The following is an 11,503-nucleotide window of genomic DNA, read 5'->3' on the forward strand; positions in this document are numbered from 1 at the left end:
CCAGCAGCCTCTGCGGCGTTGCTATGGTGAACCCGGAAGTGGTGGCGCAGAGACCGGGGAGTGTGTGGGACTGATGGGCGGCCGAGCGCAGGGCTGGGGAGGTAGGGGCAGGGGAGCGGCGTGACGGACGGACAGACAGACACTGGGGTAGGACAGTAGGGCAGGCAGACAGACAAACGGGGTGGGCAATAGAGCAGATGGACGGACAAGGGTAGGGCAGACGGACGGACAGGGCAGACGGGTAGACAGGGTGAGTGCATTGGGGGGTCAGGTTTTGATCGCTCTCTGTCTGGACTCGAGGCTGAGGCACTCGCTGGGACCGACCGACGGGAGCAGCTGGGCCTGAGCAGGAGCGATCCGTGCTGGGGGTCCCAAAAAGGGGCAGAGGCAGCTGCTCGCCCCTGGACACCGGCATGGAGACACGAGGACTCCCAGTGGAGGTAACACCTTCTGATTGCTCACGCTGGCCATCAGTGGGCTGGAGCTAGATGGGAGACCCCCATGGCATTTCCAAGTCCACTCCGCGTCTGGAGGGTCACAAGAGTTTATATGATTAGAAGTGGAATTCAGATAAGGACGACAACACTCATGTTTCCTTTAGAGGGCTCTAGAGTAGTAGCAAGTCCCAGTCGGGGTCATCTAAACGGGCTACTAGAATGTTATTGCTGGTGCCTGTTACCAGTATCGATCCTGCCCTCCAGGGACAGGGACTCACTCCTCCAGAGTTGCTGCTACCTAATGGCTTGAGATACGGTGATGCCTCTTTAGGGATGATCACACCTTTACCACACATTATAGGACAAATGTGAATGCCTGTGTGAGCAGAAAAAACACTCCAATTGCAGTGTTTGAAAGGATGCTGATGTTCACAGCCACCTGCTGTAACAATCCCCTTAAGCTGCACACTGAGTTGTTCAATTGGAGAAGACAACGTTACAACCTGACTCAGGGCCTCTCTCTATGATCACTAGTCTCTTGCAAGCGGACCCATTGTAGGGTCCCATATGCCTCCCAGCCAGCTGGGCTTGGGTTGAATCTAGTCACTACGTCTAGCTTAGGCAGCTCATACTCTTGGACTCAGATCTCTTAGCTGAGGCCCTTGTTGGGATGTGGAGTGCTGTCCCCCTCACCCCAAGACCTCCTGAGCCCCCTAGTTTCCTAGGTTTTTTTCTTGTAAAGAGCCTACTTTATATCAGAAATCATAAAACTCTATACATGCGCAGCCCGAGCCCCATCTTGGCTGTGAGTACTCTGTGCTTCTAGTTTAATCCCTTCAGGGTCAATGTGACAAGAAAGCAGGGTACACAGGCTGAGCAGAGGAATTTTTAACCACAGTAGCTCTACCGGTAAAGCACTCAAGGGGTGCAGATCTTTGAAATCAGCAGAAGTCCCGAGACACCCTCTTCTCTGGTCCTAGTTTACCCCTCTGTGAGACCAAGGGTTGTCAATGTTTCTGGTGGGGCAGAGTCCCTCCTGCCTCCTCTCTCCTGCAAGTCCTTGCCTGAGGTGATGGTTATCCCCCTTCACAGAGCAGAACCCCACTCTTAAACAGCATCTCAGTGTCTCTGCCATCTACTAGTTGGGAAGCTCCAGATGCTACAGTCATGCTGGCCCCTCGATGGAATGGAAATCTTTTGTTACATGGGGTGGGCCAGTTGCTGAGTCATTCAAAGTCCATGGCCCAGATTGCAGTCTTGCTGGCTCTCCAGGATGGTCCTTCAAAGCAGTGTCAGGCACCTTTCCTGAGAAGGGCACCGACTGAATGCAGTACAGCAGCTGCCACCCCTCAGGTAGTTCAGGTTTGTGTTTAACACATCATACACTTGGAGTTCGTAATTTGATATTACGTACCCTACTCTGTCACCATGTGTCCTCCCTGTCAGTTTTTCTCTGGTGAATCAGCCCACAGTGACCCTCCCTGTGACTTTGTTTGGGTTTTTGCTGTCCTTGCTCTTCTCTGTGTCATCCTTGGATAGTATATTTATAGACCTTGTTTAGCCTCATTCTAGTTCTGCTCGCAGTCTTGCTCTGTATTAATTGTTTATTGCAAATTAGATTCTAGCATTTTAGCTGCATCTTTGTGCAAGACAGAGAATTGTTCAATATCTAACACAGGACCCAAATATGCAGTCAGTAACCTTACAGACAATGGCTGTCTTGCAGAGCCATTGTCAGGTGTATTTTCTAGACGTTTATTAGTGTTTTAGGACTGTCAACCCATGGAACTCGTTGCCAGGGGATGCTTTGAAGGCCAAAAATATAACTGGCTTCAAAAAAGAATTAGCTAAGTTCATGGAGGATAGGTCCATCAGTGGCTATTGGTCAGGATGTTGAGGGTCGCACCCCCATGCCTTGTTATTCCTAAACCTCTGAATGGGGCTGGATGACGGGAGAGAGCACTCGATAATTGTCCTCTTTTGTTGTTTCCCTCTGAAGCACCTGGCATTGGCCACGGTTGGAAGACAGGATAGTGGGTTAGGTGGATCGCTGATCTGACCCAGCATGGTCATTCTTATGTGCTTATTCTTACGTTCTTATGTTTGTTGGCTGTGGATGTGAGTGCAGATATTACTGCCAGGACTTAGATGGGGGGACATTCAGCCAGACAACTGTGGGAGATCTACTAACCAAGGGAGCTGTGGAACAGAGCTGGCCTTCTGCTTCTGACAGCACCCCTCTCCCCACTGGGGTGCTCAGCTTTGTGCCAGCACTTTCCACCCACCCTAGCACTGGGATTATTGACCCTTGTGCTTAGCCCAGAGAATGCCAGACCTGTCTGGAAGGTTCCTTAGCCACCCCACAGTCAATGAAAGTCCTTTTGTTTGTGGACACAAGATATATTTCAAACAATCAAGGGAGAGCAAATGTTCCTTGTCACAGTAAAGGGCCAATCCTGCAATGTGCTGCATGCCTCCTGTTGGGTGTTGAGCACCCTCAGTTTCCTTTTGATGTCACTGGGATAACCTTGACTATAATGGGAGCTGAGAGTGCTCAGCATTCTGCAGGATGTGGCCCTGTCTATGTTAAAGGTCTTTCGATCAAGAGATTGGTGTAAGGCTAAAAAACCACCCAAGGTATTCAGTCATCTTCTGTACAGTGATTACAGTGCTGCTGTGGAAACACTATCTAGAGGAGTCATTAAGGATGCTGATAAGAGTAGCTAACACACAGCTCTGCTATGATCCCGAGTCCAAAGTGCCAAACAATAACAAGCAAGAGACCGGCAGAACAGTTTTACTTGAATTCTCCAGACTGTCTCTCTGCCTTTATTACCTGTCCTCCTCCAGTGTCCCTCTCTGCCTTCAGTCCCCTGCAGGATTTTGTTAACAGCTTATTGGTAGATGACACTGTCACAGCTCCAGGGCTTGTTGCACCTCTGGTCCCTCTGTGAGTGCACCCCCTCAGGTCTCAGGCCTTTACCTCCCATGGGGTGCAATCCTGCAGTTCTCCCACTCTTAGACCGGGCCCTGAGCTGCAGCCCCCTGTGGACAGACCATGCTCACCTGCAGGTCTGATGGAGTTTGCCACTTGGGAGCTAGTGACCAGAGAGCCTTTTCTCAGACCAAAGCAGAGTTTGTGTAACCACAGGATCACAGGCTAGCATAAGAGAAAACAGGAATTTAAAACAACAACAAAAGTCTACATGCATGTCTGTATTACTAGAGTCCTTAACTCTGGGCGGGAAGGCTGTTTCCCTGAACATTTCCCCTCTAGCACTCCCCCTGTCCTTAGAACCAGCCAAAGTCCTTCCTTGGCAGTTTCCTAGGTTTGGACCTGCTGCCCGGAACAGTTTGGTGAGCTGTGCCAGCGGTCAAGCTGGAATATCAAGTGAAAGGCTCTTGACTTCTCTCGTGGGGATCCACCCCTGCTTCCTGCATTTCTGACAATCCTGCTATTGAACTAATTCAGCAGATGCCTGCAGTAAGCCTTGCAGGGACCTGACCATGATGCAGTGCTCATAGAGCTTTATAGGGGTGGGAAAATGGGAATTTTCTGTAATATTTTTATGAAGGATATGTATGGCACTGACTTACTGAATGTGGGGTTGCCACCCAGTGATGCAAGAGTTAAATCTGCACCTAAGGCAGAGCAAGAGACATGAGATGTGTGTGCCAAGAATTGTCTGGGATGGGATGAATGAGTCATTAAAAGACTGGCTGAAACCAACCCAGATCAATGGAGGATCCAGAAAGACAATGGGAGCCCAAGGAGGTGGAATCTCCAGCTGGTGAAACACTTGGCAGGTGGGGGATCAGAGCTGGCTTTTGGAGAGACTCAGCTGCTCTCACCTGGGACTGACAGAGACAATAGAGGGAAAGGGCCAAAAATGGATCCCACGGCAGCATAGCTGGGTGAAGCGCTGGCTTGGCCAGGATGGTCCATGTCTTAACCTTTGCTTGTCTGCTAATCTAAGGGCTTCCCGATGCTGTCTTCTGTGTGACTAATAAACCCTCCTTTGTTTGGAAAAGGCTGCCTGGTGTCACTGCAAACACTGGCTGAGGTGCTCTGGTCCCTGAAGAGTGCAAAAATCTCTGACTGAGGAGTCTGTCTGAGATGGACTGGCTGGGCAGAGCTCACTATGTGACGTAAGAGTGCTGGAGTCCAGATCTTCAGACTCGGAGGCGTTGAGGGTGCATGGCCTACTCTTAAGGAACAGTGGGACCCCATGGGGGCCTAGCATCAGGAGTGCTGGCACCTCGGTAGAAGTGGGGGGGCTACAAAGCCCCACCCCATGCTCCTCCTCTTCCCATTGAGGCCCTGCCCTCTCCTCCTCCTCTGGAGGCTAGCCGTGGTGAGAGCCACTCAGGGAGCCCTGGCCACTGTGGGGAGCCCTGACCCTCCACCTGCCCTGGGCAGCGTGCCCTAGGGGGCTGGGATATGGGCTGGGTGTTGCTCTTGGGCAGGTTTCAAACTCAGTTACTACAACTTTTCTAGCTGGAGCCAAACAAAATCCTAAGCCCAGCAGGCTGGCCTGTTCCCACTATAACTGCATGTGCTGAATGTTCTTTCAGTTCTGTCATTTAGTGCCTGCCCCTGGGAAAGCTCCTGGCCAAAGTGGACATGAAATATTACAGGGTGTAGAGGAAGTTGGGAGCTCTACCTGCATGTGAGCTGGAATAAGGCATTCCTTACTTCCTTTCTAAACGTTTGAGCAGTGTCTCTGTGCATGCCTGGCTGCTATGTCCCAATGGTCCCACTTCAGGGTAGGGTGAGGTAATCCTCGTTTCCCCTCAGAGCCATGTGAAGGCAAACTTGATCTGAATTCTTCAGCAGTCCCCTGCAGCAGACTAGGAAATAGGCAGAAGCTTCAGAGGAATTAAAACAGAGAGGTGCTCTATTGATTCATTAAATAGGACAATGTCTCTAAGTTTTCTGCGTGCTCAGAGTTTCGTGTTGCCCACATAGAATGACAGTGTAGAAGTTGTCTGGGGGAAGCTGGCCCATTTGGCATCAGGGCGGGGTACGACTGGGGCTCTTGCCTCCTGGGAAAAAGCAAGAGGCAGTTTAGGATCGTGGGATACACACATGAGCTGGAAGTTTCTGCTGAAATTTTCTGGAGTGACAGACATTTACTGTCATTTAGATTAGCATGATTGGATTTCAGAGTTAACATACCATCGGCAGGAACAAGGTAGATCACCTCTCTCAGAGCTATTGCTTCAGGCTGGCTGCAGATGCAGGCAGACGACACTGCATCAATTACTCAGTGTTCTTATTTTAAAGATTTTCTGTGCTTCGGTGAGAAATCGAGGTCTCTACCACCGCATAAGTGGGGCCCTGTCTACGATTTGTATCTCAGTTGAAGTGTGCGGGGTGTTCTGGGCATGTTCGGGAAGATGCGTGTGACAGCCACGTGGCAGAAATTTTCAGTTGATTGCTTGGCAGATTTTCCTCCCCATGGCTGATGCTGTGCAGTAAATCCCCTTCCCTGCAGAGTATGAGTGCACTAACCAGGGCCACGGCCCGTAAACTGTACAGCAGCATCTTGGAAGTGGGAGCTGGGTCAGGCACTGCTGCTCTTCTTCAAACATGGCTTCCACAGCAAATTTTCTGCTTCTTCTGTAATGCAGAAGTCCTGCTCCGGGGCCTTTCCCCATGCATCTCTCATTCTCTTCCCAGGTCATCACCTACATCCTCAGCTTCTTGCCCATTGCCGACAGGAAGGAGGCTTCTCTGGTGAATCACACCTGGTACTTTGCAGCCCAGGATTCCTTGCGGCAGGTAAAGCCCACCCCTCCTTGCAGCCCTAATCTGCGCGGCATGCGCACTGTCACAGACCTGCTGAGTCCCCCATGTGGATGGTCACAAATCTGTGTTAATCAAACCCCACCTTTGGATCCCACGTGTGCCCAAGCCATCTGACTCCGGGCACAGTCCCGTTGCTGCTTCAAGCTGCAGGACTTCTTGGGCATCATTTCAGGGGCAGGGCTCTCATCTGGCGCCCTTCCTGGGATGAGGAATTCCACAGCCAACTGCCCCAGGTCCCAACGCTAGTGCTGAGACCTTCCATGTCTCTGCAGCCACTCTGCATGTTCTCCCAGATCCCCCCCTACCTCTGGGCTCTCTTGTTGGCAGTTCAACTCCTAGGTACCACGTGGCTGTTAAAGCAAGGGCACTGGCTTTGCAAGGAACTTTTGAACACTCTCCTCTTTACTCTTAGACAGCACAGGAGAGTTACAGAACTAGGCCAAGTCCCCCACAGAGTCCTCAGGGTGGGGCGTTGTCCTTGACAGAAGGCCAAGATCATCTACTCCTTCTGGTTCTTTGTTCCTGGGGCTGGACTGGCTCTCTGCCTTAGCGAGCGGCTTCATCTCAAAGCAGTGTGTGTGAGATACCTTTTCTCTGTCAGGCCTTCCACAGGCTCCAGCCCTGTGAGATTGGGATTGCTGTGGCAGAGAGGCATTAAACCTCAGCAGTTCTGTCAGAGCAGCCCCATTGCTCTCCAGGGCAGTGATTGTTCTTGGCCCCACAAAGTGTCTGTTCCTGCCACAGAATGGAGCATTTCACCCACACGCAAGGGTACAATCACATTCACAAGTGGTGTTCATAAACCTGAAAAGAGTTCAAACGCTGACAGGCACCTTCCCCAGACTGCCACACCCAGCTGTCCTCCCCACCCCTGCTCACTCTGCAACTCTCCCCTCTTCTTCCCCCCACACACACACTGCAGCTGTCAGGCACATGCACATGCTTCCACACCTATGGTCACTCCCTGGGATCTGCTCCCTGTGCCAGGCCCTGATTCAGCACCTCACTCTGCACATGCTCAGCCTGTCCCCAGCTAAGGTGGAGGGGAAGGTAGCTGTTTCTTTAGCACTGGGTGTTGCGTTCCCTGGCTGTGTCTCTGGAGCTTCAGGCACCTTCATCGTTCCCCAGACTGTCCTGACCACATTCATACTCAGAGCAATAGTCTCTCTTCTGTCACATTCCAGGAGAACATCCTTTACCACATCCCAGCCACCTCAGCCTCTCTGGCTGCCATTGAGAGCCTAGCCAGACGGCACGTGAGCTGCATCAGCCTGACCAACCTTGATAGCTCCACCGTGTCCAGGGACGTGATCCAGGCTGTATCCTGTCACCTGGGGCCACATCTGCAGAGCTTGTCTCTGCGTGGGAGCAGCATGAGCGAGACATCCTTCGTGCACCTCCTCCTTGCCTGTCCCTGCCTCTCCTCGCTGGATCTGAGTGGCTGCAACAGCCTCTTCATGTCCGGGACACTGCTCTCCAAGCCAGAGACCATCAGCCAAGCCCAACGAGCTCTGACCAACCTCCAGGAGCTCAACCTGTCTGGGCTGCGCTACCTCTCGGATCTCAGTTTCAATCGGTTGACGGGCTGTGCGCCGCACCTAACCAGGCTGTCGCTGGCTCGTTGCCACCTCACCTTTGAGTTTGACCCCTATCGCGGTTCCAGCAACTACAACTCCTCTGCCCTGCTGTCCTTTCGCAATCTCCTGCACTTCCTGAAGGAGCGGGCAAGCAGCATCCGGGCCTTGGACTTGAGTGGCACCAGCATCACCTTGCAGGCTGTGAGGTCCCTCGTGCAAGTGGAGGGGCTGCACCTCCGGGAACTCGTGCTGCAGAACTGCAGGGACCTTACCAACGAGGCCATCGGCCTCCTCTGTGTGCACCAGCCTCACCTGACTGCTCTGGATGTCACTGGGTGCTCGGAGCTGTCTGACCAGGCTGTCCTCGCTGTGTCGGCGAGGCTGCGGGCCCTGCACAGCTTGTGCCTGGGGAAGCTCCAGAGGCTGACAGATGGCGGTTTCGTGGGCGTTGCTGAGCTCCAGAGCTTGCAGAGCCTGGACGTGTCGGAGTGCAGCCTAGTGAGTGGCAGTGAGCTGGTGAAGGTGTGCTCTGCCCCTGAGCTGCGGCCTAACCTGACCTCCCTCAGCTTTGCCTTCTGCTCTCTGCTCAGAGTAAGTTCCTGAATTCTTGCTGTTGGCAGAGGGGGCAGGGTGCTAGATACAGCCCCCTGCGTTTCCGTTCCAAAGCCCTTCGCCTGCAGGCTGGGCCCCACCGGGGCACCTTGCCATGTGGGGCTCTTTCCAGCACAGAGCCTCCGCTCCTGGGCATGGCCAACAGAGCAGGTTTGGAGCGCTCAGGGCAGCTCTTTGGATCCTCACTCATTCCCTTCTCCTCCCCAGGACAGCTCAGTCCTCTTGCTGGCCAGGTCCCTAGGCCACAGTCTGCGGGTACTAGACCTCTCCTCTTGCATCACCATCACCAATGTGAGCCTCCAAGCCATTTCCTCCCACCTCCTCCGGCTGACTGTCCTGCGACTGGCCTGGTGCAAGGAGCTGACAGACTGGGGCCTCCTGGGCGTAGAGTTGCTCAGAGAGGAGCGTAGTCACCGCAGAGAGGTGAGAGCACACTCACAAAGCTCAGGAGCCTGGCCGATGCCCGTGGAACAAAAGCCGAGGCAGTAGGGGCTCTCTGAGCGCTGCTAAGTGCCAGCCTGTGCCCAGACCCAACGTTCAGCAAGGTCGTGAGGCTGTGTAGAGCTGGTGGCTGCTCAGTCACAGCTCAGCACCTGGGTTCCCTGCAGGTGGCTGGCATGAGGCGGTTCCTCCTCCCCCCTTGCTTCTCTCGGGGATGCAAGGCCGAGCCCCTGACACAGCTCATCGGATGGAACACAGAGCCCACCGGGCTCAGCGACATTTAATCAGTCCGTTTTCTTGGCAGAAAGACGCAGGGCCAAAGTTCAGCAGGAATTTTGGTAACATGGGATTCTTCCTGCCGCCTCTGCAGAGCCTGGGGCAGAATCCCAAGGTCCTCCCTGACTCCGCCTGGAATGAGTCCCAGAGGCAGCACCAAGCCTCCCTGCAGGCACTACAGCAGCTGCAAGAGCTCGACCTCATGGCCTGCAGCAAGCTGACGGACACAAGCATAACCAAGGTATGGCTGTGGCCCCGGAGAGCCCCGCTGTGCATTAAGACTCAGCCCAGCATGAGACAGGAGATCCATGAGCTGCAGATCAGGGGTGAGCCTGTACTCAGAGTGAAATCCTCCTAGGCTGCGTGTTCCTATGTACATACCCAGGGGGCTTACACCAGGAGAAACCCTGCAGGTGTTGAAGGATTGTGCCAGCACTGCACACTATGTGTCTACATGGTGCAGGGCTCTGAGTCGGAGGACTCAGGCTCCGATCTGCTGTTACAGCTGAGTGCGGCTGGGTAGGCAGTGTGCAGACACCAGGCTGGGTGGGTTAGAGGCTGGCCTGACAGCATGAAGCAACCCCCTCCTGCACAGTGCCAGAAGAGGTACTGAGCCAGGGAGAGATTGGGGGTGGGGGTAGGATCTCATTCCTCCGTGCTCCCTGGTGCCACTGCTCTGGGGGGAGCAGGGCTGAGGACAATTTTCCTCTCCTTCCAAACACTACCTGTGCTCTGAAGTTTGCATTGCAAGCCTTGCTCAGGACAGGAGCTGCTGGTGAAGATGTGCCCCAGCTATGAGTCACAGCACAATCACTGTAATACCCCCATGCCTCCGAGAAGGCTCCAGCCAGCTCTGCCCCGTGGGCTCTCATCCATCTGTCCTCACCCCCCCACCCAGGTGATTCGCTTCCCAGACCTGAGGCGGCTGTCCCTCAGCTTAGTACCGGAGATCACTGATGCCAGCCTGGTAGCCGTGGCCAGGGGTTGCCGGAGCCTGGAGCAGCTGTCCGTGAGTCACTGTGGAAAGCTGACTGACAAAGGGTTCATGGAGGCTGCTAGCTCTTTACGGAGACTCCAGCACCTTGTCCTCTCTGGCTGCAGCCAGCTCACGCAGCAGTAAGTATTGCAAGGTCTTCCTCTGCTGCTGGGCTTCAAAGGGTGAGGGCCGCCCTGAGCCCTGAGCCAGCTGTGTGGTGGGGAGAGGCGAGACCTGAGCTGACTGCCTGTGCCAGGCTGGCATGTGGGAGAAGCGCCCTGACTTGTTTCCTTCGCAGGACGCTAAGGGCCATCAGCAGGGAATGCAGACAACTGAAGAGTCTGGATGTCTCCATGTGCCAGGGGATCAGCATGGCTGACGTCGAGCTTTTCCAGGCACAGAACCCCCTGCAGACGTGGATCCAGTCACGCTTTGTGGGTGGCGCAGACCTTTCCTTCACATTGTAAACGAGGCCAAGCCATGGGCTCAGCTCACGCACAGCCTGGGCATCTCTGAGAACGCCTGCCCCATAGCACTGCTGCTGAGGAGCGGCCAGCTGGGACCTGTGCTCTGTGGGGTCTGCACGGGCTGGGGCAGACGTTCTCATTATCCAAAGGGGCGGGCATGTGAGGTGGCACTTGTAGGGCCCCCCTTGGCCACAGAGTTCTAGTGTTTAATGCTAAATACAGCTGGGCTGCTACCCAACTCCGGGTATGTGAAGCACCCCTGGCCAGCCCTGACCCCCCTCCCCAGCCAGGGACGCTGGTATGCAGCTCAGTTAGAAGACTGCCTCTCACTGGGGCCCTGCACCTCGCTGGGGAGTGTTCCTGGGGCCTCAGTTGTTCACACAGGGCAGAGCTAATGGCCACCCTTGCCTTTGGCCAGCTCTAGGCCCCCCAAAAGCTACAGGCAGGTGCCTCCCCTGCAATGGGTTCAGCTGTGGGGGGGGTTGGGTGCTTCCTTCCTCAGCAGTACTGGGCAGCAGCAGCACCGTGAAGGCCAGCAACTCCTCTCCAAGCCAGGCTGGGACTCCCCTGGCTGACCCTGGTGCTGCAGAGCGTGGGGGTGACTTCACTGCCTGAGCCCACCCCCTGCATTGTGGGAGGCAGAGTGCTGGGGGGAGATGGCTCCCTGGCCGCTCTCCGCATCCAGCGCTGGGTGGATAGCTCACTGCCAGCACTCCTGTGCCAGGACAAAGCTCTGTGCTGCCATCCTACACCTACCCCCACCGCATGCCCAGGCGAGGCTGCAGCAGCTGGGTTCCCTCTAGCACAGGGCGCTGCTACTGCAGCTTCCAGAGCATGGTCGCCCTTTCTCTTGATCCTTTACCACCCACCGTGGCCCCTCCCTTCCCCCCGCAAACCCACCACGC

At 54.6% G+C, this 11,503-nt stretch overlaps 1 protein-coding gene across 7 annotated transcripts; it reads left to right on the forward strand.

Moving 5' to 3' along the window:
- Nucleotides 1-51: 51 nt before the first annotated feature.
- LOC137156234 (F-box/LRR-repeat protein 2-like) lies at nucleotides 52-11,424 on the forward strand. Of its 7 annotated transcripts, none has more exons than XM_067552958.1 (7): nucleotides 52-440; nucleotides 6,121-6,222; nucleotides 7,434-8,417; nucleotides 8,646-8,861; nucleotides 9,184-9,396; nucleotides 10,054-10,271; nucleotides 10,430-11,424. In XM_067552958.1, the coding sequence occupies exons 1-7, from the start codon at nucleotides 414-416 to the stop codon at nucleotides 10,596-10,598; spliced, it is 1,929 nt and encodes a 642-aa protein (XP_067409059.1). In that variant the 5' UTR covers nucleotides 52-413; the 3' UTR covers nucleotides 10,599-11,424. The 7 variants fall into 7 exon arrangements, with proteins under 7 accessions (XP_067409059.1, XP_067409065.1, XP_067409093.1 ...); XM_067552964.1 differs by having other exon boundaries at nucleotides 9,250-9,396; XM_067552992.1 differs by lacking the exon at nucleotides 10,054-10,271.
- The last annotated feature ends 79 nt before the right edge of the window (nucleotides 11,425-11,503 follow it).

Source organism: Emydura macquarii, unplaced genomic scaffold, assembly GCF_026122565.2.
Source record: "Emydura macquarii macquarii isolate MOO-44397 ecotype Brisbane River unplaced genomic scaffold, CSIRO-AGI_Emac_v2 contig_295, whole genome shotgun sequence".
Taxonomy (NCBI): Eukaryota; Metazoa; Chordata; order Testudines; family Chelidae; genus Emydura; species Emydura macquarii.